Consider the following 25,154-nt stretch of genomic DNA (forward strand, 5'->3'; position numbering starts at 1 on the left):
GAGTGCACCATCAGTGTATTCCCACACTTTGTCAACAATGGTCTGGGGAGCATCTGATACTGATACACCAACTGTAAATGAGGTTGCTGATAGGGTGCGACAGTATGAAGATAGTCTCTCTCGTCCCATCGGTGTTGCAGCAATAGAAAACCTGACTAAGAAAGTAGCTGAACAAACTGAGAAGATGGCTGAACAAAATAAAACACAGACTGAGGCCATAGAGAATATGAATAAGACACAAACTGAAACAATGGAGAATATAGCTAAGACACAGAATGAGACAATAGAGAAAATGACCAAGGCAATAGTTGAGCAAAACGACACAATTTTTCACAAACTGCTTGAAAAACTTGCTGAGATTGGGAGAGAATCTTACTCTTCTCCAGCTCAGGCTCAAGTTGCAGCTCAGGCTCAAGCTCCTGCTCAGATCCAAGTTGCAGCTCAGACTGAGGTGCCTGCTCAGACCCAAGCTGCAGTTAAGAGCAGAGTTGCAGCCATTAAGAAAAAACGCCCTCCTATGAGACCAACCAAAGGGAAACAGGACTCATTCCGAGGTTTCCTGTGGCTTTGCCTCTGCAATAATGGAGAGGACATGAGGAGACGGGATAAAAAACCTACTTCAGCCCTGCAGGCACAAGTGCTTGAGTTGCAAGGTAAAGCAAACAGAAGAAAGGATGGTTACATGAATATGGCTGCTCCAGTTCAGAATATGCACTGCCCCTGTCCAGACAGGAACTCACCTTGCAATTGGAGATGCTGTCCTCAGCATTAGGGTTGCCCTGCCTCCAGCCAGGAGGAGGAGAGGGATAACCGAGTTTATTGGACTGTGTGGATTCGATGGCCTGGCACATTAGAGCCACGAAAGTATAGAGCCCTGGTGGACACTGGTGCACAGTGTACCCTAATGCCATCGAATCATAGAGGGACAGAATCAGTCACTATTGCAGGAGTGACAGGAGGATCTCAAGAACTGACTGTACTGGAGGCCGAAGTGAGCTTGAATAAGAATAAATGGGAAAAGCATCCTATTGTGACTGGCCCAGATGCTCCGTGCATCCTTGGCATAGACTACCTCAAGAGAGGGTATTTCAAAGACCCGAAAGGGTATCGGTGGGCTTTTGGTATAGCAGCTGTAGAGACTGAGGGTGTTACACAGCTGTCTACCTTACCTGGCCTTTCAGATGACCCTTCTGTGGTAGGATTGCTGAAGGTTGAAGAACAGCAGGTACCACTTGCTACTTCCACGGTGCATCGACGACAGTATCGCACTAACCGTGATTCTTTGATTCCCATTCAGAACCTGATTCGTCGGCTGGAGACTCAAGGAGTGATCAGCAAGACTCGCTCACCCTTTAACAGCCCGATATGGCCAGTGCGCAAGTCTGATGGTGACTGGCGTCTAACAGTAGACTATCGTGGCCTGAATGAAGTCACACCACCACTGAGTGCTGCTGTGCCAGACATGCTAGAACTGCAATATGAACTAGAGTCGAAGGCAGCCAAGTGGTATGCTACAATTGACATTGCTAATGCCTTTTTCTCTATACCTTTAGCAGCAGAGTGCAGGCCACAGTTTGCTTTCACCTGGAGGGGTGTCCAGTATACCTGGAATCGACTGCCCCAGGGGTGGAAACACAGCCCTACTATTTGCCATGGACTGATCCAGACTGCACTGGAGAAGGGTGGAGCTCCAGAACACCTGCAATACATTGATGACATCATTGTGTGGGGTAATACAGCAAAAGAAGTTTTCAAGAAAGGTAAGAAAGTAATTGAGATTCTTCTGAAAGCAGGTTTTGCTGTGAAAAGAGGTAAGGTCAAGGGACCTGCACGAAACATCCAGTTCTTGGGAATTAAATGGCAAGATGGTCGTCGCCAGATCCCAATGGAGGTGACTAACAAAATAACAGCTATGTCCCCACCTACTAACAAAAAGGAAACACAAGCCTTCTTAGGCGTTGTGGGTTTCTGGAGAATGCATATTCCAGGTTATAGTCAGATTGTGAAACCTCTCTATGAAGTGACTCGAAAGAAAAATGAGTTTGTGTGGGGTCCTGAGCAACGGCAAGCCTTCGAACAAATTAAACAGGAGATTGTGCATGCAGTAGCACTTGGACCAGTCCGAAGAGGACAGGACATTAAAAATGTGCTGTATACTGCAGCTGGAGATAATGGCCCTACCTGGAGCCTATGGCAGAAAGGACCAGGGGAGACTCGAGGTCGACCCCTGGGATTTTGGAGTCGAGGCTATAAAGGCTCTGAGGCCAACTATACTCCAACTGAGAAAGAAATCTTGGCAGCGTATGAAGGAGTTAGAGCTGCTTCAGAAGTAATTGGTACTGAAGTACAGCTCCTCCTGGCGCCTCGATTGCCAGTGTTAGGTTGGATGTTCAAAGGTAAAGTTCCTTCTACTCATCACGCCACCGATGCTACCTGGAGTAAGTGGATTGCCTTAATCACACAGCGAGCTCGAATAGGAAATCCAAATCGTCCAGGAATTCTAGAAGTGATCACAAACTGGCCCGAAGGCGGAGATTTCACAATGCCACCAGAGGAGGTGGTAACACGTGCTGAGGAAGCCCCGCCATATAATGAACTCTCAGATAATGAGAAACAGTATGTTTTGTTCACTGATGGATCTTGTCGTATTGTAGGAAAGCATCGAAGATGGAAAGCTGCTGTATGGAGTCCTACACGACGAGTTGCAGAAGCTACTGAAGGAGAAGGTGAATCAAGTCAATTTGCAGAGGTAAAAGCTATCCAGCTGGCCCTAGACATTGCTGAGCGAGAAAAGTGGCCAATACTCTATCTTTATACAGACTCATGGATGGTGGCAAATGCTCTGTGGGGATGGTTAAAACAATGGAAGCAGAGCAACTGGCAGCGCAAGGGTAAACCCGTTTGGGCTGCTGAATTATGGCAAGATATTGCTGACCGGCTAGAGAAACTAGTCGTGAAAGTACGCCATGTAGATACCCACGTACCTATGAGTCGAGCCACTGAGGAACATCGAAACAATCAGCAAGTGGACAGAGCAGCTAAGATTTTCCAGACAGATTTAGACTGGGAACATAAAGGTGAATTGTTCTTAGCTCGATGGGCCCATGACACTTCAGATCATCAAGGAAGAGATGCAACGTACAAATGGGCTCGTGACCGAGGGGTGAATTTAACCATGGACGCTATTGCGCAGGTTATCCACGACTGTGAAACATGCGCCGAAATCAAGCAAGCTAAAAGGTTAAAACCTTTGTGGCATGGAGGTCGGTGGTTGAAATACAAGTATGGGGAGGCTTGGCAAATCGACTATATCACACTCCCTCAAACCCGCCAGGGTAAGCGTTACGTGCTTACAATGGTGGAAGGAAGCACCGGATGGTTGGAAACCTATGCTGTGCCCCATGCCACTGCCCGGAATACCATCCTGGGCCTTGAAAAGCAAGTCTTGTGGCGACATGGTACTCCAGAAAGAATTGAATCTGACAATGGAACTCATTTCAAAAACAATCTTATAAGTAGCTGGGCAAAAGAACATGGTATTGAGTGGATATATCATATTCCCTATCATGCACCCGCTTCTGGAAAAATTGAACGATACAATGGATTGTTAAAAACTACCCTAAAAGCGATGGGTGGTGGATCCTTTAAAAATTGGGACAAGCATTTAGCTCAAGCTACTTGGTTAGTTAATACCAGGGGATCCATCAATCGAGGTGGTCCTCCTCAATCAGACCTTTTACATATTGTAGAAGGGGATAAAGTCCCTGTGGTGCATGAAAGGAATATACTAGGGAAAACTGTATGGGTTTTTCCTGCCTCGGGCAAAGGCAAACCCATTCGTGGGACTGTTTTTGCTCAAGGACCTGGATGTACTTGGTGGGTGATGCTGAAGAATGGAGAAGTTCAATGTGTACCTCAAGGGAATTTGACCCTGGGTGAGAATACTTAATTCCGAGTATGATGTTAGTTGTTTACAATACTAACAGTGTTCTGTAAGTGTTTTTCAGGATGAAACCTAGCCGGATTGATCAAGTGGCGTCTAGTAAAACTTCTCTGAGATGGACATGTTACCCATGGGCACGAACCACAATGAATTTCACACTGTCTTTCCTACCCCGAGAACCTGATCTGCTGTGAAATGGACTTAAGCTTTTGTATATAGAGATAAATTATAACTGAGTGATTTACATATATCTATCTATATATGTATGTATGTATAGATTTTAGAGATGATAGTAGTTGTAATTTAAGCATGATGCAAATGGTATGGAATAAGGGGTGGAACCTAATGCTGAGGACAAGCAAAATGTCTTTTATATATCCAATTGGAAAATTCAACACCTAGAAGCTAAGAATGTCCTTATGGAAAGGATGGTGGGCTTTGCCCTGGGAAGTAGTGACTCTGCAAAGGATTTGGGGGTATCACTGGTAGATAAAATCTACCCCTATTAAATATCACTTCCATTCACTTCTTTCCCAAGCTTCAGGTGAAGCCTCCACTCACCTCCTACATTCTCAACTTGGACCCACGCTGGACAGTCTGTGCTTCCTTTCTGAACGTGACTTAAGGAAACAACAAAGGCCGAACACGTCTTTCCTGAGCTTAGGGCAGCCTACCTGTTTCCCCAGTTCAGTCTATTCTAATAATCGCGCTGCTTTCCTATCTGTTCTCCATCCATCGTCTTCACAACTTACATTTTGTGATCAAACTGCCTTCTGCCTTCATGGTATTTCACAATACTCTGTATCATCAGGAATCAAAGACTCAGAAATCTCTGTTTACAAGAAATGGATGCTGTTCACAGCATGTTCCTAAACTTTTGTAGACAGCTTGTTTTGCAGTATTAATTGTTTGACTATGTTGGCACATTTAAACCAAGTCCCAGGGGAAGGATAAATCTGCTATTTGAAAAAGGCTTATCTATCTGACTTGGTAGAGTCTACAAAAAGCTGCTGCAATGGCAGCATTGTCTGCTCCTTTTCTTTATTGGTAGCTGTGAACCTTTAAAAACTTTATTTCCACTGCTTCATGATTTCAGCAGATGTGCTACAAGCCTGCACTACCTCCCTTTTTCTTACATGTCCACAATTCCTAGCTAGCCACAGTCTGTTAATATTCCCATCAAGTGTTCTGCCCTTAAGTCATACCTCTGAGTAAAACCATACTCGTCCCTCTTCTTCAAAGCCTCCAATTTCTGCATTCTTATTTCATCTAGAGATAACCTGCCAATGATCTCATACAGACCATTTATCTGTTGAGCACTTCTTACCATCTTTCATATGAAACTATCAACATGTATTTTTTTTCTCAGCTACAGATCCCAGTCCAAATCATCGTTTATATTAACCAGAAGCACTTCTTAGCAAATTTTTGCAGCCTCAGGTCAGAGCTCCAGGCACTCAAGCTATGCGTGTGGTGAACTAACGAGAACACCCAATACCTTATGTAGTCAGATCACATCTTCTATCAGTTACATTCTTCTACCAGAGGGAACGTTACTATTCCAGAATTATCTTATGGTCTGATTAAGATTTTGCACTCTATAGCAACTCTCTGCCAAGGTTTTCAAAAGCATTACAGCATTAGGCAAGTTATTCAACAATACATAATTTTATGGGTGAATTGTGCTACAGAAGCACTGAATGACCTCCTCAGCCACATGTGACACAGCCAATAATATAACTGAGAAATATCCTATGGCCAGCAATCTGTATTCTCTGAAGGATCGACTGTGCACCCCCTAGCAAAAAAACCTGAAAATGCCAACAGTGAATTTCAGCTGTAATCCACTATTCTGAAGCTTGCTAGTTTATTGTTTACCAGACTTCAGAGGAAATCGATCACGCCCATGTTTACCCATACCAGCAGAATCTCTTGTAAGAATCACAGACTATGGTCCTGCACAATGAATTATGTCTTGGAGGGGAGAATTCAAAACAAAAAGGCTAAATACAAGAATAAAATCCCTCTTCTCTGAATAAGCTTATTAGAGTAACAAGCCCAAGACCTCCTTAGCAAAGAAAAGCTCTTCTCCACTTTCACAGCTCTGTGGGTGGTATTTTACAACCGAAGTAGGAATTCTGGCAAAATACCGATTACTTCCATATTTTTCCTACAAATGTACAAGGAGCATACTATGGTTTTCCTCCCCGTACATCAACGCTTTTAGATTTCAGCACTGAAGGATGCACTTCCTTCCACGTCTTCCCACTCCACCACTTTCTGCTACAGTTTAACTCAGCCCCGCAGCCCCTAAAGCTGCTCATTAAGCACAATCCTGCCTTTTCCCTAGTAATGTATTTATAAAGATGACCTTGAAACTTTCTCTGAAAGCATCTGCTCCACATGGGGAGAAAAAGATTGCTGTCCAGGCTGATCACCTTTTTCAAAGAGTTATATTTGGAAGTGAGCTGATTAGCTGCCCAGAAAACCTACAAAGAAGCATGTAGGAGAATCCTGCATAGTCCATAGCCACAGCAGGTAGCATCTTGGGTAGCAACAACATAGTGAGGTTGTTCAGTAGTGACAATTTAATGACAGCATAACTCTAACTTTTTTTTTTTTTTTTTTTTTTTTATAATCTTCCTCCCTTACAAATATTCCCCCAGCAATTAGCCTTAGATTATTTCTGAGAACATAGACCTCATTCTCTACAAGCAATCTGCAATCCCTCCGGTAGCAATTAGACTACAAATGTGAAAAACTAAACACATCAAATGTCGTGTAGATAGCACCCATCTTGTCTTGGCTGGTGGAGTTTAAATACACTTGTCTGGAAATTAATCCTGCCGTGCTTAACAGTACAGTTGTGCCAAACGGCAGGAAATAAAGGTTAATGGAGCCCTGATGGACTGTGTGACTGACCCTGCACGGCTCAGTACCGCTGCCTCAGACCTGAGCTTGCTGAGCCCAACCTTTTACAAGCTTTGCCCTCAAGAGAGCTAAGCAAGCCTGTCAACAAGACATTGGGAAAAAAAACAACAAAAAAAAAAACCCAAAAACCCCCAAAAAACAAACAAAAAAGAAATAAAACAAATCAGCAAATATGAACAGCACCTTAATTAATGAATTCCCTTCTTTTTCCTGTGCACGGAATATCAATTCTTCCCTGGTTCTTTCTTAGTAAGAGGAGTTGAAATTGATACGCTGAATTTCACTTCTGTGTTAAAGTTATATGTTTACAAGAAAAGCACTTTTCCACCCGTAGTCAGGCTTGGCTGACCTCATGCCATGAGCTGTACACACAGGATCTACCACTCGGGTAAGGAAGGTATTCTTATGACAGCACAGCTATGGTTTAAAATCTTCAAGATTTAGACGTAGAGTAAGGAGGACTTCAGATAGGCACACAATTCAGCTTGCTTCATGATAAAATCTTAACGCCTCACTGTTCTTACAATGCTGCTAACAACTCTCACCACACTGTAATACTCATTTCGACAAGGGAGCAGTGACCAGGATGGGGCTGGTACTTGCATCGTGGGATGCGGCAAAACAAGAGAGGTAAGAAATATGCCTCAGAACACGCTAGTGCACAGATACAACCATATCCAGCATTCAGTGATAGCCAAAGTGCACACATACATGACAAGGAAATGGGATGGGAAAGACATTTCTCAGCAGAAAGTATAAAAGCAACCTCTTGCATCCACCCACAACAGAAATGGAGGCCAAAACACTTTGCCTAGAACACCAACTATACCTATTTGCACTTTTTACTTCTTTTCTCTAGAAAGTAGACCTCTCTATTTTGAGGATTTCTGTAGGAGATCATCTTGGTGATCTCAAGAAAGACAAGCCAGTTCCCGCTTTCACTTGAGATGCAGCAGTTCCACATCCTCATGCTTTGCTCAGGCCAGTGAAAGTGAAGACAGCATATCATCAGATTTTCAGACGTCTCTTTAAAGGTCACTTTTAAATTATTTTAGAAATAATAGGCAGCTTCACACATGGAAGCTGAGACGCAAAAGAAGCCTGGAAACAGACCTAAAGGATATTTAAAACTGGAGCCTATGCACCTGCAACGTGTAAGATAACATTGTTGGCAGCAGCAAAGCAAGCTGGGTGTAACACTGGTAAATGGAGGGTATTCATAGAGACTATTACAATTTCTACTATCAAGAGAGACTACAGCTTCCCTGTGCTACTACGTAATCCTCACTGACGACTAGAAATTAAACTAAGAAGGATAAATATGTGGCTTAAAGTGAAAGCTGCCCCCAACTCAAAGGCATTAACCTTTCTCTACACTGTAGTCCTAATAAGCTAGTATCTTACCTGAAACATCAATACCTCATAGAAAGTATTAGAAAAACTCATCAGCACACGCACAGATAGCACTTGAAAGTTATTTAAAGGTCAATGCAATGCAGAAGGAATACATCAGTGTTTCAAGAGCAATCAATCTTTACAGGGCAACCTCAACTAGCTGTGGATGAAATATTGGATTCCTTTCATTCTACTATGACCCCTGTGCAAGGAAGGATGAATCGATTTAGCCACATGTGTCCCTCCTTAAAATATATGCTTGCTTTCTTGTCTGCTTCCAGGGAAGTACAGGTATGCCAGCCCAGGAAAGCCTTACACAAATCCAATCTCAGCACTATTACTTGTGATAAAGCAAACAGGGTTTTACTAAAATAGCGACTACTTTCTCCTCAGGTAAGTATTATCAAGCATCTCCAACATTATTAAATGCCCCAAAACCAAAGCAGATCAGTTGCATCCCATGCTGATGTGCCCATTCATAACAGTAGAACATGCTCACCGTTTTTGGAAGTTCGTTGTCGGGTTCCTCTTTGAGTTACTAAAGAAAGGAACGTTGTTAGTCAGGACAGAGTACAACATAGCAGAAGGGTAATTCATAGAGGTTGCTACAATAGGAGACCTATTAAAATAAATGGTGCAATGGTTCTGCTGTAGTTACAAGTACAAAACCAAATCTGCTCCCCCCAAAAAACCCTCTTTTTTTTCGTATTGAACAATTCTTGAGAGAACACCCAGATGAACTGTTCTTACTATTATGAACCATGCCATCTGCAGACAAACGTCACCAATACTGGTTGGATGTTTTAGGTAGGAAATTAGAGTACTTCAAAACAGTTAAATATTTTATACTATTGTTGCCATAAATGCTATTTCTCCTTAATAATGTCATAATCCTGATTCTTTAAAGTAAAATACATTATAATTACATTTCCATAACTGTTGTGCTCTGAAGTATTGTTTATTGCATTGGGATTTCAAGTCGAAAAAATCTCCAAGTCCAATAATCAAGAAAAAAGCACAAGAAATGCAAAGTATCTCTTTGAATTCTTTAAGAACAGACAAAATGTAAACAGTACATTCCCATGTGTTCTTCAACAAGTCTAGTTACTGGAATATAAAAGACTAGAAAATTTTAGAATAGAAACTCAGATTCAGTTTTAATTATATTCCCCCCAAACCTCAAGAGAACATACACACAAAATTTTGTTCTCTCAGTATTAAAATCACTGGTCCAAAGCCAAATTTAAAATAAAATTAAAAAAAAATAAAAAAAGGTGACATATGCTTGCAGTGTTTGTTTTAGAGCATCACAAGACTTTAAAATCATATGTTACCTGAGGATTTCCTAGCAAAAGAAAAATAAGAATGAAAAGTAAGTATGAAATCTTAAGATATAAATCTATACAGTTAAAACATAAAATATTTCTGTGTACATATTTTGCTATGGGGATGGGAGAAAAGCTACAGAAATAATTTACTGCAGTACCCATTCAATGTGTTGAGAAACACTTCAGTAACACCTAAATGTATTCCCTGTTTTCATTGTAATGCTCGAGCTCTGAATGGAAGAAGTAGAATACAGAGATCCAGTAATATCACACTATACCATGCTTCATTTTCAATAAAACACGTTAAACCCATTAAAATAGCCACTGGCCACACAGCAGTTTTGTCAGCATGTGAGATACAAAGCATACAAACTATGTCGATTGTGTCTGACCCAGGTCATCTCACTTTAGTTGAAAAACATAAGAAAAAGGGAGCGGAAGTTTGCAGTGGCCAAGCACAGTAGCCTTCCTTGTCACAGACAAGGGCAAGACCTCAAGCTTAGGAAACCCAAGGGTGCAGGGCAATACAAAGTAAGCTGCAAACGTGTTTTTCACTTACAGCAGTTGAAAGCATTTTAGTCCAAATTTTTGGTATCTATTACTGGGTTTGGGAGCTTCACCCTCACAAAGTTTGAGCTACATCGAACAACTTGGCTTACCTGGAGGCGCACTGTGCTTATATTCTAGCTTATGCTGTGGATTCTTCCTGCAAAGAAGAAAACAGTAAAAGCTTGATTTGCCACCTTGTCCCACACTTAACAAGCCCAGAACTCCTTGGCATTTTATGGATAATTTCCATTCCTTTTTTTAAAAAAAAAAAATATAATTCTATGACCAGTGCCTTACTGCAGTCTCTCAGCTTATAGAATGTAGGCTTGAAAAAAATCAGGTTAAATAAGAGTTCCTCTTGCTTCAGCATTAAAAAAAATAGATGGCTGATCAAAAGCAAGAGATGAAACTCTGGAAAGTTGTATGGTAAGATGCATTTGTTCAGCATAATCATAATATAGTATTTACTCTCACTAAAAATGAAACCAGAATGTAACTTCTGGTGCATTAAGTACAATGCACACAGAATGCATTACAGATCTGAGATATCCAGGCACAGCTTCCATATTCTGAAACATAAGGCTACAAATTAAATACTTTGGAAAAACTAAAGAATTTTGGAAGAAGTGCTTGTCTCGAAGATCTTGGGGAGAGGCCACAGAAGGATTCTTCAGAGATTAGTCACTTCTGCAATATGAAAATTCAGTTTACAAGTTTGAGTGTCTTCTATAAAAAAAAACCAGCATCAAATCAACAAAAGAAAATTTTAAGTAAGCTTCCTCTTCGATCTGCAGTACGTGGTCCCTTCATTCAGGCTGTGATCCAGGTCATTAACACACTGATTGATCTCCTCCCCCAGCTATCCATTGCCGCTCTAATGTTTTAACTTGGTCTGACTTACATTATGCTAACCTGTGTTGTAGGAGGCTTTTCTCAGGGCTGCATGTTAAAATAGTTTCAACTTGACTTACTTTTGTGCAGAAAATTTTTTAAAAATTCGAACTTTGGAAGAAAACCAGTTCAGTTGTCCTAATTTTTGCTTCTGAAAATAAGCAACAATTACAGCCCACTATTTAAGAATGACATACCATGTGACATTGCTTGACACTTGAGATGACTTTCTGCAACTGCAGAAGTTTGCGTATATTTTACAGAATACCCTTGCTGTGAAGACTGCCTTGTAAAAGCAGTTGCTTATTTATGTTTTCTTATTCTTCAAAGAACAGAGTAATGCAGTCAGTCCTCAGTAGAAAAATCTTATTTTTCTGTCAAATAACTGGAGACAAATTCACAGGCTTCAAGCTGATTTATAATTCTACAGCTACTGCCATCCCAAAGTACATTATGTGTGCATGAGACAGAAGTGATAGTTATCTGAATAAAAAATGAAAATACAGTTTCCTATTAAATACACTGTACTGGAACAAAAATAAGTGCCTATTTCAGTGTTTTACTACTATCGTCAGCAGCAGACCATTTGATCCCAACTCAAGGCATAGCATTTAGATCATTTAATTATGTTCCCTTCTAGTAATAGCCAACAGATAAAGACAACAAAAATAACAAGAATTGCACCTGTTGCTTTGTTGAAAGAATTACCACTGCTTCATGGTGCCTGCTTTCCTCTACCCCCCCCAAAATGAAACACAGATTAAGAAATAACCAACTAATACAGTACAGAGATTGTGTAATCTGGAAGGAGAGATGGTTTTGGTTTTGAATAAAGTATCCATTGTACTCCTGAAAAGTACATTGGCAACTTCGTTACCGATTTCTCAATTTTATGTTTTTCAGAAGAGAAGCATTTTTTCTGCATGAGCTGAATATAAGATGGCGCTGTCTTAAAAGCCACCCTCATTTTGTTACATTTCTTAGAGAACATGCTCTTGAGGATCATCACACTTTCTGGGAGAGAGAGGAGAAAATGTTTCTGCTCAGGCAAACCTCTACTAAGGGCAGCTGTTAGTTTCAATACGCCCCCACAGAAGTGGTATTGCCTCAAAATACATCCTTTTGTCCATTGTGTCAATTACAGAGCAGTCATTAAACTCCGCTAAATAGAAATGTAAAAGCTAGACACTGAGAAACAAAATGGAGTAAAACAATCTGTTGAAGAAAATCAACAGTGCCTAAAAGAAACTGAAGTCCATAAACTGGATTTTATTGCTGTTACCTAAATTATGCTTTCTAACAAGCCGAATACTGATTAAAATAGTTTCTGCACAAGAAAAGCCATTTTGTACAATGTTTCTACCTGTAACAAGCCGTTCCATATGGACATTCAGGCCGGTTATCATTGTTATCCTGAGTTATGATCTCCGTTTCATGATAGTCATCGTCATTGGGGTGACTGAACTGCTGAAAGTGAATGGGATTCTTCCTGCAAAAGACAAATATATATCGAAAACTGACTGTTCCATTTAAACACGAGAAGTGGAGATAAGAAAGGTGTTACTTAATCAGTGACAACTCGTTTTTCTGTGGTTACATAAAAAAGAGCTTTTAATGTTTAACTTCATGCAGAATGATAGACCTACTTCATGATAACAGAAGAAAAGCTTTGTCTGCGCAGGCTGCAAAGGAGGTTAAAACAGGAATTTTCCTATTTGCCATCAGCTTTAAATTTCAGACCTCCAACACGTATACAATCTACTGATGTAGTCTTACAGCATGAATCTTACTCGGTGGACAACTTGCTCAGGTACGACTCCGTCTGGAGTACTGAAGTGCGACAGAAACTTCTACTTCAAGTCTTAGCACGAGTTGGAAAGGCCAACACATGGCAGCTGAACAACTGCAGTACTAAAGACTTCCCGCAACCTCGGGTTATCGCATACTAGCTTCGGGCAACCTGTCTCAACTGTTATTTCTGGTCAGTATGCTAGCTGCTGCTCACTTCGATACTTCAAATGCCAGCGTATTATTCCAGGTGGAGCAGTCTATTGGACTTAGTTACGTTGACTAAGCTGTCGAGTTTGGTTGGCTGCCACGACATTTGATTTGAAATATGGAATTGCAACGATGACATGAAGTTGTACCATAAGACGTAACAGTTCTGCATGTAGTTGACTCACAGCAGCGCCAGCGATGAGAGCACATTACCAGCATCCACGACTTTTTGCTCTACAACACTTCCACAGTTGAATCCAAGGTGAGCAAGTAGTGAACACAAACATACGCATCACTGAAAGAACATTTCTACTGCTTCTAGGCAGTAGGTTTGGATACACACCATACAAGACAAGACAGCTATAACAATACTACTCAGAGAAGAGTTTGCGTTACAAAACTTCTGTAAGCGATGTTAAAAAGAACACAGAAAAACAGGTTGACTTCAGGAGAAATGCGATTGGCAGATCAAAACATACTACAAAAATTATGTCAGAGTGAACATACTGGTAGCAAAAGCAAATCTACTTTTTCCCTATGATTTCAAGACACTTTTTTCCATGCATAATATTTAAAAGCATGGAATGTGAGATATTTTAATACTTTCCAAAATACATCCACAAAATACTTCAGTGATTTACCACACTAATTCCCAGAGTACATAATCTTCAATGTGTTTGTGCAAATTATAGAAGTGAACTGTTTGCCTCAAGCAAGAGGAATGACAACTCCAAACTACAGAGCAATTACTGCTTTTATTTACACTTGTTAGAGCTGTATTTAGAAACACAAAGCCAGAAACACAACAGCTTCCTCATTGATCACAGGTATTCTCTCCTTTAGATTCACAAATACCCTTTATGAACTTTATAGGGAACACCCAATATTTATTTCAGCATTTCACCTACTACCGTAAGAAAAAAAAAGCTTCTCTTACAGCTTTTGCAAAATGATTACTTAAGCACTGTGAGCTCTACAAGCCATTCAGGCCTCCTTTGAGAGATTCAAAAATTATTAGATATTTAGTATTAATACTTCAAATCTCCATTTGCCTGGTATCTTTTACTCAGGAAGCTCCACAAGCGAGCTACAGATAAAGTCTTCAATGAGCTACTTAGCAAAGACCCAGTATTCCTTGGATCTATTTACATAGGTGACAAACTTCTTGTCCTGGTCTTTTCTATTAATTTCTGCTAATTGTAGGGCAAATAAATTGTTTCACTAGGTATTATTGCAAAATTGCATTTACCAGTCATTTACTCCACCACAAGCTCTCAGAAAACGTCACTTACATTGAGTTCAGGCTGGCTGCCTACTTATTTTCCCATTTAAAAATAAATGGGATGAAACCAAGTCATTTCAGATGCTGCTTTGTTTTCTAAACGCATGAAGCTAGCTTATTAGCAATATAAGCAAGAATTTTGAGTCATTAGAACACAATTCATCTTCTCAAAGGGATACAGAAGCAACTAATGTTCTGTGAAATCATTTTTATATTTCTTCCTACAATAAGATACACGTAGCATCACAGTCACCGAGGAAAGAAGGCCTAATGGCTGTAATTTAGCTAACCTATTGTATTTTAGAAGATATCCATTTCCTTTCAAAAATTTACTTTGAAACCTGCTTGGACAACACCAAACAGCCCTCATTGGAGGAGGGGGGGGGGCGCAGGGAAGCAGAAAAAAGAAAAAGAAAGTAGTATGGGAGGAAGCGGGAAAAGAAACAAAGGAGTCTTAATGTACGCTCCCTACCACAAGGCTTCGGGATTCTTCGGGCCAGTGAACTATCCTCCTCAAATTATACATTTCCTGTGAAGCATCTTAAAGATGTCCTACTTCAGATGCTCATGACCGACAGAAATACATTTTATCTTTCCTTTACCTGGAAAATTTGTACGTATCCCACTTCTACATGTTGTGCAATGACATCCAGCAAAATAAATAGAAGCAGAGAAATGCATAGCTTCTATTAAGCAAACATTTTCCCTTCTCGCAAAAATCTGAAGCTTCTTTTATTAAGGGTTTGGTTTGTCTGAGGTTTTTTGGGTTTTGCTTTGTTTTTTTTAGACCCAAAAGATTTGAGTTGCAAGAGCACGGTATCTATCACACTACAAGTGGCACTCCAAAGTTAATTAGTTTCACAACAAAACCTCACTGCACAGGAATATGTTATTTATTTCATCAAAACAAAATCTTTAAGCTTTACTCACACAAAAACCAGCCAATTAAAAACCTATTTTAAGAATAAAGTTTTATGGGAGATTTGTCTTCTCATAAATATACTCACACAGTTACTGTAACTTTATTTTCACAGAAGCTCTGAGTTTGTGTATTCACGCTTAATGATGCAGAAAATAACACAAAAAAAAAATTATGCAGATAAAACTGATAAAGTTCTTCAGAATCGGTGCAGTTGACTCAAGCAGAAGTTGAGTATTGTTCAGTGAAATATTTAAGACAGTATTTTATCTGTGCAGCTACCAAAACCAACTTAAAAGCTTTTTCTAATGCAAGTTTAACTGATTAGGTCAGAATCCCTGGCTCTCCATAATCACACGCAGAAAACCCCGGCCATTTCAAGGGCTCATTTTCTCAGCTACTAAAGAAACTAGTAGTGAAGATGTAATGAATTGTCAGCAGTAGTTATAAAGCCACAGAATTCAAGCTTGAAGTTACGCCACAACTACACTTCAGACGTTTCTAAGTTGTAAGTCTGATAAGACAGGACTCAGAAAAGATGCAGGTCTTCAGCCACCAGATTTACAAGCTTAAGGAGAAAGAAAAAATACTCATTTTCATAATCAAACAAAGAGCAAACTATTTTAAAGAATGCACACACAACTCCAAAGGCTGGTTGAGTGTGCCCTGCTTTGACAGCTACCGGAAGATCTACACACGCCCAACGTGGACAAAAATTGTGGGTTATAGAGATGAGAGTTCAGGTCTACTTGGGTTTGGATTTATTTTTATTTTTCATTCCCTGTTCTTCTAAGTTCAGAATAACAAGCAGCAGACAAGAAAATGAACACAAGACAGGATTCAAAGAGTAAGTCCCTTGACAACAAATACAGTCAGATATAACATACACAGAGCACTTTGCCTCCTGGTGGTAACAGCAGTTTCTTCCAATTTGGTAAAGCTTCAGGCTACCTCAGAAAGAGAATCTGACACTGAAAGGCAATGACAAGAAGAATCCCTGGAGCGAAAGGTGTGCATCAAGCTTGGTTCTTTCAAAAGCAGTGTTTTCAAATTCATAAATCAAGAAACTGAACTACGGGTTACAAAATTATTTCCTAAATGTTTAAGATACGTGTTAGAGAAATCTACTAAAATTAACAGAACTAGCATTTAATCTTTTCAACTTGTACTGTTTTACAAGGCATCCATCAAAGGTGCCAAAGTCATATCCAGAAGACAAGCTCTTAATAAGAGCTTACAAAACGAAGACTAGAACTCTCAAGAGCATTTAGTTATTTGGTAAATTACATTTTATGAATAAGAAACCTCACCTAGAAAAAACTTTAAGGAAATGTTCCAGTTACCAAAGCAGTACTCACTTTAGACTCCTACAGCATATCTTGTTGGAAGACACCTTTCGTAAGGATAAAGTAATGAAGGAAAGGGAAACCCAACCCATTGTACTAAAAAAAAAAAAGCACTCAAAGCAGCTCCTCTTCCTTAGCAACTCTAAAAACTAGTTTTTGCTCAAGGAAAACACTACACAATGAAAAACTGAAAACATTATCAACGTGTTCCTTCAAAGCACCCATTCACATCACACTTACATACATGGTCTGTTAAAAATATGAGTAACTGCAATGACTTGCTTTAATCTAACATAGCTATCCCATTGATGCAGAAAAACTAGTTGGTGGTCTTGTATTAAAAGCAAATACTAAGACAGACTACAAAGCGTATTTCTTTTGCTGTTTAGTCTCATGACATTTCTGGCAGATCAAAGCTCATGTTTTTGATACTTCATATTTACAAACTTCTTCAACAGAAGGTTTTGTTATGTGTTTTTCCAGAGCATTCTTTTTGCTTAAAAAGCAACACTTCCCAAAAGTATTGCTTCCAAAAGTTTTATAATAAAGACCCAAGAACAAATGTACACATACAGACTCCTATTCCATATTAACTGTAGCTAAAATTTGCCTTCCTAAACATTAGGAATCCTTCAGCATGTTAGAGCATTAAATTAGCTTAGCCCCCATACAGGGGAAAACCTGTCTTAACGAAGTTAAAAGTAGATGTAGCAAACTAGAGACTGCGTTTGTACTACTGGATGAGCTAAACTGCCTTAATAAAACATGTTTTCACCATATTCATTAAGGGCAAAATTTGAGATATGTGAAAAAAAGCTACATGAAAGCTGGAAAACCACTGTGTTTGTCAACATAACAGCTTTACATGTTTGATTTACACACTGAACATAAACAAGAATCCGTTTGCTTGTGCTTGTTTGTTTTCTAAATAACCTCACTGTTTTTCCTATTGTTCATGCCCCTTGGGGGATAAAAATAAGATGGCACTCAGCACTGGCATTTTGGAACTTTGCTGGAACATTTGTATCGCACGTAACATTTGTACCACAGATCTTTCACCGTGAAGTGAGAGGATATGAGTAGGAGAAAAAAGGAAAAAAAAAAAAAAAGTTTGTTCTTCACTTGAAGTATTACCAAAGACACTGACCAGACAAGGGTTAACACGGAGCTTGTAAGTATGCCTTGTTCTGGGTTTTAGGGAGGGACTGAGAGCATCACCAAAAAAAAAAACCAACAGGCAGACTGTCCAATTTATAATGAAAGTACTTCTTGATCATTCAGGGATGACAAATACTAAGTATTTCAAATATTCAGATCACAAAGCATGCAATAACTTCAATAAATACAATCATCTTTCATTAAAGTTTCATCTGCTAATAAAACAAGTCTACAGGGTCTATGTTGTACATTTCAACCATTTACACCTCTTCTCCCTGCTGGTACAAGTACTGTACACACAGGGTTTTTTAATTTCTTTTCTTTTTAAAATGGACTTTTGTTTCTTATTTCCTACAACACTTCATCTCTTAATTTGCTGGAGTGCTTCATCCCTTGTTTGGGTTATATTAGCAGTTAGCAAGACATCCTGGCTCCTCCTTTTATACTTTTAAAATTCCTGTTATGCCACTTGTTTCTCATCAGTCCCCTGCTTACCAAAAGATTTTTTTCAAATCAAAGCTCGTAACAACTTTACTGTTTTCTCTTCCATAGCTAATACATTAATTCTTAATAATAAGCTATCTTAAGCTAGTTTTAATTTTGCTTTACCTGTAACAGCCTGTTCCATACATGCAAGGTGTCCTCTTACGCTTGATCTGTTTGGAGCTTTCTGAAGCATCTGCACTTCTGGTTGAATCAGAAATCTCAGTCTCGCAATCCAGATTTGCATCAGGCTCAAGAATCCCTTCCTGGGCACCAAAATTTTGGGAAGTCCTGCCCCAGTGAGCTTGTTGACTTGTAGAACCAGTAATCTGCTCTTTGTTTTCTGTTTCCTCAATTACATTTGTTTTACTGGAGAACTGACCTATTCTTTTAGAACATTTACTATGCAGCTGCCTATCATTTTTTTCCAGAGAACTTCCAGGTTTTTTTGTTCCAGTCTTGCCATTTCCTTCCATGTTTCTCATGGTACTCTCAAGGGGAAATCCAGATGTATTCTGTGGAATAAGGTTACATTTTGAAGGACCTGAAAATTTACACTCTTCAGAATTAAAAGCTTTAAGGTCAAACTCTGCCTCATCTCATCATTCCAGTTTTCAAAAATCAGAGAATCATAGAACAGCCCAGGTTGTAAGGGACCTCAACAGATCATCTGGTCCAGCTTTTAAAACCTTCTACTCCACTTTCCAAACTGAAGTTAGCTGCAACATGCAGCTGCTGAATAAAATGCCCAAGAACACAGACACACACACAATTTAAAGAAAAACTTATGCTAGAGCTTCTGTCCTCAGCTTCACTTCCCTCCCAACACAGACAAGCTCCTCTCTCACCACCTCAGTTTCTTCATAGTCCAAAGACTTTAGCTTAAATTAACTTTCAATTAAACGTACTGCTCCTGAAAAATGAATAGGGGTTATACACGTGAAGATACATGTATAGATATGTGTAGAACAGACTCTAGAAGAACGTACATTCCTATATAAAGATCAATTTTACCCCCTTAAGTACCAAGGTATATGGGATATATATATTTATCTATATATGGGAATTCATGATATACACCTTGAGCTTAATCCCACCCCAATACATCTTAAACGCTTCAGCTCGTAACTCTAAATCATAGTAGAGTTTGTCAGTAGATACCATCAGGCAACGATATCACTTTTGACAAACACTGCGTTTTAAATTTTGGAACATACATACACTTAAAATAAGAGATGTGTGCTTCAGAAAAAGAACGAGATACATAACCAAGACAGCAACATTGTCCCGACAACCAAGACGTCACCTGGAATCATATCTATACTGAAGACTGAAGTACTTTGATACACTACAGAACTACCTGAAGGTCTCTGCTCTCTACTGTTCATTATCTAGGTTCCCCTCCAGTAAATTTATACTTTGTTTGCAAGGATGTGTTTGGCAGAGCTTGAAAATCAGCTGGTGGTTTCCTATTTGATTTTGTTGCTTTCAATGCAAGTCTCACAAAATGTTAACCAAAACCAGAGACAATTACATCTGAGCAGCAACGTGATTAAGAAAGGGCAAAGTCAGCATTAACATCAAATCACCCTGAGAGCAGCATATTTACTAAGTCAACTTGGAGACAAAGATGACTCTTTTATCGAGACTCCCAAAATCAGGCTCAGCAAACAACTGCAGCTCAGGAAATTAGTCCTTCTTTCACAAAAGGAGAACTAAATTACTCTAATTTGCCACTCCCACTTGTGACTTCTATACTACATGCTCCAATCCATTGCCTATATTGTATATAATAAGACTAAACACTTTCACATTTATTATGACGATTAGTTAAAAAATAGGCTGCAATCAAGGAGACCAGAGCCAAGTGCACTATTGGCACTAGTTATAACGTGTATGTGACCTCACTGCCATCTGGTGGCTGCTGGCACTTAGAAGAATTAATATTCTTTTTACTTCCCACCCAACAGCAGATTTTCTCAATCGCCTTAAATATGACAGCAGGAGCATGATTTTGGTTTTGATATCAAAATTTCAATCTTTTAGAGCTCTCTCTGATTTGCTTGCATTAACCCATTATTTTTTTCTGCAAAGTTCTGAAGGCAATTTCTTACACTAGGCTTAAAAATGATTTATGAAATTATTAGGAGAAAATAAGTAAGCTTTCATACTTACAAACTGCAAAATGAAATAATTCATTATGTAGTCACTCACCTTATAATTTGACAAAGAGAAAACAGCACTGCAGCCGGTATTAACGTACCCAGCCAATACAAAGCTCACCACTCGGAACGCTTTTTGGGATTAAAAACTACCACTATGATTAAGATTACCCTTAAGATTTAATTAAAAAACAAAACCAATCCCTAATTGTTTTCAGTGTCAAAACCAATGAAGCATAACAAATAATAGTGTTTTATCAGGTCCTTTAACAGATCCAGGCAGTTCTAAAGCTGGAGATTAGAAACACCTTCCCAGGTTGTTCACTTAAAGTCAGTGAAAGCCTCACTTTGCTCTCACCACCATATGTTCTGTCTTTGATAATGATCATTCTCTGTTCATGATTAGCAGGGTGCTATCAGTAAGGATTTAACTGCCGATAAATGCAGCTGTACTTTAAAGACACACAGACACGTTGACCAGCTGGACTGAAGTGCCTGTTCACTCACTGCCACAGATTACTTCTTTTCTTTCCTTTTTTTGGACTTGGATTTTGAGATAGTGGCATAAGCACACTCCCTGCTATCTTTCTTCAAGACATAGCAGTTGCTAAGCCACATACCATAATTTTCTGACCATAAAATTTCACCAACTAGAATGGCACTAGATGGGGCAAAGTCCAGCGTCACGTTAGATGAGTGTCATACCATCACCTACCCCCAAAGGGTTCTTGGAAAAAGGAACCACACACCAAGTCACTCCTAGGACCAGTACTTTGGTCCACGTCTTCCAGCCTCTTGCTGTAAAGCTGAAAGTCTGGTATTTCTCTAGAACATTTGGGGCTTAAATTCCAGATCCCAAGAATATCCAAGAGAGAAAACCAAGTCTGTGAAGGCCTCCAGGTCCTTGCTATAGAGCTGTCCAATGAACTGGCATTTCAAAACAACTCTTAAAACAACAAATCACAAGCAGAACACATAGTTATGTTGTAACACAACCTTCAACGTGACATTGCCAACTACATTCTCATTTTTTGAAATACCATGGTTCTGCCCTGAGCCAAAAAATTACCTGAGATGAAGGGACGTGGATGGAAAGACAGCTCCTTTTCCCTTGATCTTGCTCTTCACCTTCAAAATCCTCTGTAGTTTCTTCAGAAGCTGATCTTTTCTTCTGCTGCATGTTTACTTCTGATTTTAATGATTCCACATTACTTTCTCCCCTTCCTTGGCCTTTTTTCATTCTACCACCTTAAAAGAAAAATCAAAGGGTAGTTTTGGAATACATCTTTTATAGTGAAATCCTGACCACATGAGAAATTTAAAAGCTACATCAAAACAGAACACTGGGCAAAAAGCACGAGAAAAATCAGCAGTTGTGCATGTGCTGTTTCAACAAGATATTTTTCACTTCCCGCTTTTAGGAGTAAAAAGTATGTTTTAGAATGAAACAGATGCTTGAGGGGGAAATTTGAAGGAATACAATAAGTATGTGGCAAAGAATACTCTATCAGTATGACTGACAGTTTCATTTACACAGTAGGAGCTGATCAAGTAAACCAAACGTCCAAGGATGACTATTACCACAGACCTTTCATGTAAGTATCACTTCAGACTACCAGTTTATAGACACAAACATCAATTAATTAGGACATGGCAAAATCAGGGTATGTCCACTTGCCTAGTCAACCACACCACGGTCGATTACTTCATCAGCCAGTAACTGACAGAAAGACAGCAAATGTTGTGCCCCTCTTTGGAAAGCTTTACATCCCAGAAAATTGTTAAGTGCTCTGTACTAAAGTAGTATTTTCTGGATTATAGCTGGGAGACAGCTAAGGCCATTGTGCCAGTTTTGCTATAGCTCCATCTGCTGCGAAACACATTCAGAAGGAAGATACTCGATGCCATTTTGTAAGACTTTAAAAAACTCTCCTCCTTCAAAAACTACAGACATGACAGAGACATCTGTAGGAAACAAGGAATTTTTCCAAACGTTAATGTCTAACTCCAAAACAACAAATTGGTGTTCCCTTTCCAATAAGAAGACATACAGAAGAGAAACGAAAGGGCAGCCTTTTCATTTTATTACCTTTCCCTCCAATAGCACCCTAAAAAGATCCAAACCATTTCACAATTTTAAGGAAACATTTCAGATCTGCAGAAGAGATTGGTTGTTTTAGTAAAGCAGCCCATTCTAAGCTGGAATCCTCTCCTCACGTAATGAATTTTTAAACAGCTCCAATAGTGTTCGCACGTATCCCTGGCTCCCTCAAGGTCAGGCCTTCAACAGCACACACATACCCCTTGCCCACACAGCTCCAAATCTCTGCACCTACGTGACCAAAACATTCAGTCTTTGAAACAAACATTATATAGACATATATAAAAAACACTATAGTACTTGCGGAGAAAAAAAAAAAAGGCAGCAAAAAAACCCACTCAACCCCCAAAAAACCCCAGACCACCAAACATAAGAAAACAATCAGACTACTATAGGACTCAACACAGCCAGTGGCAGTCCTCTGGTACATGCAAGTTTTTACACCCGAGGGAACAAGCCAGCAGGGAACAGCCTAGATTTGGAAAGAAAAAAAATAAAAGTAAAGTTTCTTTTGCTTCTTACAATTTTCTGAAAATTAGCTTTTGAGGGAAGGAATAGGCAGGGTAGCCAATGGCACATGACAGAGGTGTCTAAAGCCAGAATCGCCCAGGTCAATCCATCCAGACACATGCAATTACTACAGGAGATAAGACACAATTGGTCAGACACTACATGAAATACTGCACCCCCACTTGGGCGTCAAGCACCAAATTTTTCCATTACACCATCTCGGCAGAAATAGCAGGTGGAAACAGAGGCATGAAAGAATAGCTGTTGGACACAGAGAAGCAGACACACCCCCGCCAGCCACAGTTCATACACTTAGACTGACTAACGAAGGCAATTCAGCAGTTAGCACCTAAACCACCTCACACCTCACCACGGAACGGCAAGAGGCCAGGGCCTGCTGTCTTCAGCAGAGAGAAACACAGAAACACAGAAGGAGCGTTGTTCACATGCTTAGTCATTTTTCCATCTCGCATTTCTTTAGTCCTTCAGTTCCACTGATAAAAGTCTCTGATGAGCAATAAATACCTTGTGGTAAGTTTGTCAGAGAAGGTCTAATGGCAGTTTTAGAACTCTTTACAAGCTCCCAGGATGAAAGCCAGACACGCTAGAAAATTTTCTTGGGGTTGTGCCAATGCAGCACCCTTGTGTCTCCCGTCGATAGGACTAAACACAGTATTCTGTCGCTGCTACTGCTGATACACAGCGGTCAAAGCTTATCGTACATTCAGCAATTCCTTTTTGCAGGAAGGGCAAGAGGGAATGCCTCATACTGGTGAGAAACTACTATAATGAGATGAACTGCTCCTCCTGGGAAGCAACTTGGGACGAAATGACCAAGTCCGATTCAGTCACAGTTAAAAATAAACTAACACACACCACCACCCAAAAAACCCCACCTTTAAAACTAGAAGAACCTACATTTAGAAGGGCAGGGCAATACATCAGTAACTTAAAGGTGGAGAAGGCTTAAAGGCACAGAAACTACCTAGAATTTACATTCTAAACAAAACAGGTGAGTTTAGAGGAACAGGCTGCAGAACGTCAGATGCTCAGCTGTCCAAAGAGAGTGTATTTACCAGGCATAAAAAAAGAACAGAAAGAAAGTCAACTGATCAGAAAGAGCTCTGTCACACCCGTAGGACTGATGACGAAGGAGATAACAGAAGTCAGTCTCTGTCAGCCTCCAGGCACAGAACACGGAAAGAGAAGTAACAAATTAATACCTTCTACCACCACCATTACAATTTAAGAAAATGGTATCGAAGCACATGAATGTATATTGGTATGCAAATATACTACATTGCAAACCTACCTCCTTTCATTACAGGCTCAGAAATCCTCTGCACCAGGAGATCTCTTTCCAGCATCCAAGACGGAAGCACTCTCTTTCTTTGAACACATTTTGACTGTTTGTCTTTGTTATCATCACAAAGAGGAACCTGAAATGACATTTACTGATCAGCACCTTTTTCCAGATACAAAAGAGGGAGGAAAAACTAGTAACAAGTTTGTACACAGTTATGTCCTTCAAAAACAGCCTGGATAACTAACGACTTTTTGGATGGTGCCCACTGCCTCATTTATTTATTTATAGTTCCTACACACTCAGAAAAACAAAGTCTATAGAAACCTTCATGTAGGTAAAAAACCCAAACAACTCCCTAGACCTGTAGAATAAATATCTAAAAGGCTACAGACTGAAAGTTTCATAGAAGAGCTATATCAACACCTTGCTATAGAGTTTCAACACAGAAGAGAAAGAGGAGGTTTAACAAAAAAATGCCTATTTGTCAAAAAAAACCCGGAAAAGTCCTGCTAGCATTCTCTCAATTCCTTTCTCCAGAAAGGAACCACACTCTAAACAAATTAAATACACCAAAATCATGTTCAGTACCTACTTATGTACTAAAAGTAATATTATCAGTATGAATCTCTACTTACTGAAAGGAAAGTATCCATCCCAGGAATCTCAGCTACAGTAAAGACTGACGTTTTATTTGTTGTACATAGCTATCTACTGTACAATGACGTTGACCAATGTCTCCCTTTTAGCACTATATCGCTGAATACACAACAGAAGACCTAAGAAAAATCCCACCAGCTCCATATACACATCCAGACTGTCTGAAAGCCATTTTCACTCAGCAACGTTCAAAAA

The 25,154-nt window shown here is 39.6% G+C and overlaps 1 protein-coding gene across 2 annotated transcripts in view; it reads right to left on the minus strand.

The window, feature by feature from the left end:
* Positions 1–25,154, minus strand: part of APLF (aprataxin and PNKP like factor) — a 33,434-nt gene that overhangs the window by 5,089 nt on the left and 3,191 nt on the right. For both annotated transcript variants that reach the window (XM_074150553.1, XM_074150552.1), the window contains exons 3-8: positions 24,309–24,435; positions 21,455–21,633; positions 18,350–18,738; positions 12,401–12,526; positions 10,257–10,303; positions 8,769–8,807 (exon numbers count right to left, since the gene is read on the minus strand). In XM_074150553.1, the coding sequence (XP_074006654.1) occupies positions 8,769–8,807; positions 10,257–10,303; positions 12,401–12,526; positions 18,350–18,738; positions 21,455–21,633; positions 24,309–24,435 (907 nt within the window). The remainder of the gene's footprint in view (positions 1–8,768; positions 8,808–10,256; positions 10,304–12,400; positions 12,527–18,349; positions 18,739–21,454; positions 21,634–24,308; positions 24,436–25,154) is intronic.

This window comes from Numenius arquata, chromosome 7, assembly GCF_964106895.1.
Source record: "Numenius arquata chromosome 7, bNumArq3.hap1.1, whole genome shotgun sequence".
In the NCBI taxonomy this organism is placed as follows: Eukaryota; Metazoa; Chordata; class Aves; order Charadriiformes; family Scolopacidae; genus Numenius; species Numenius arquata.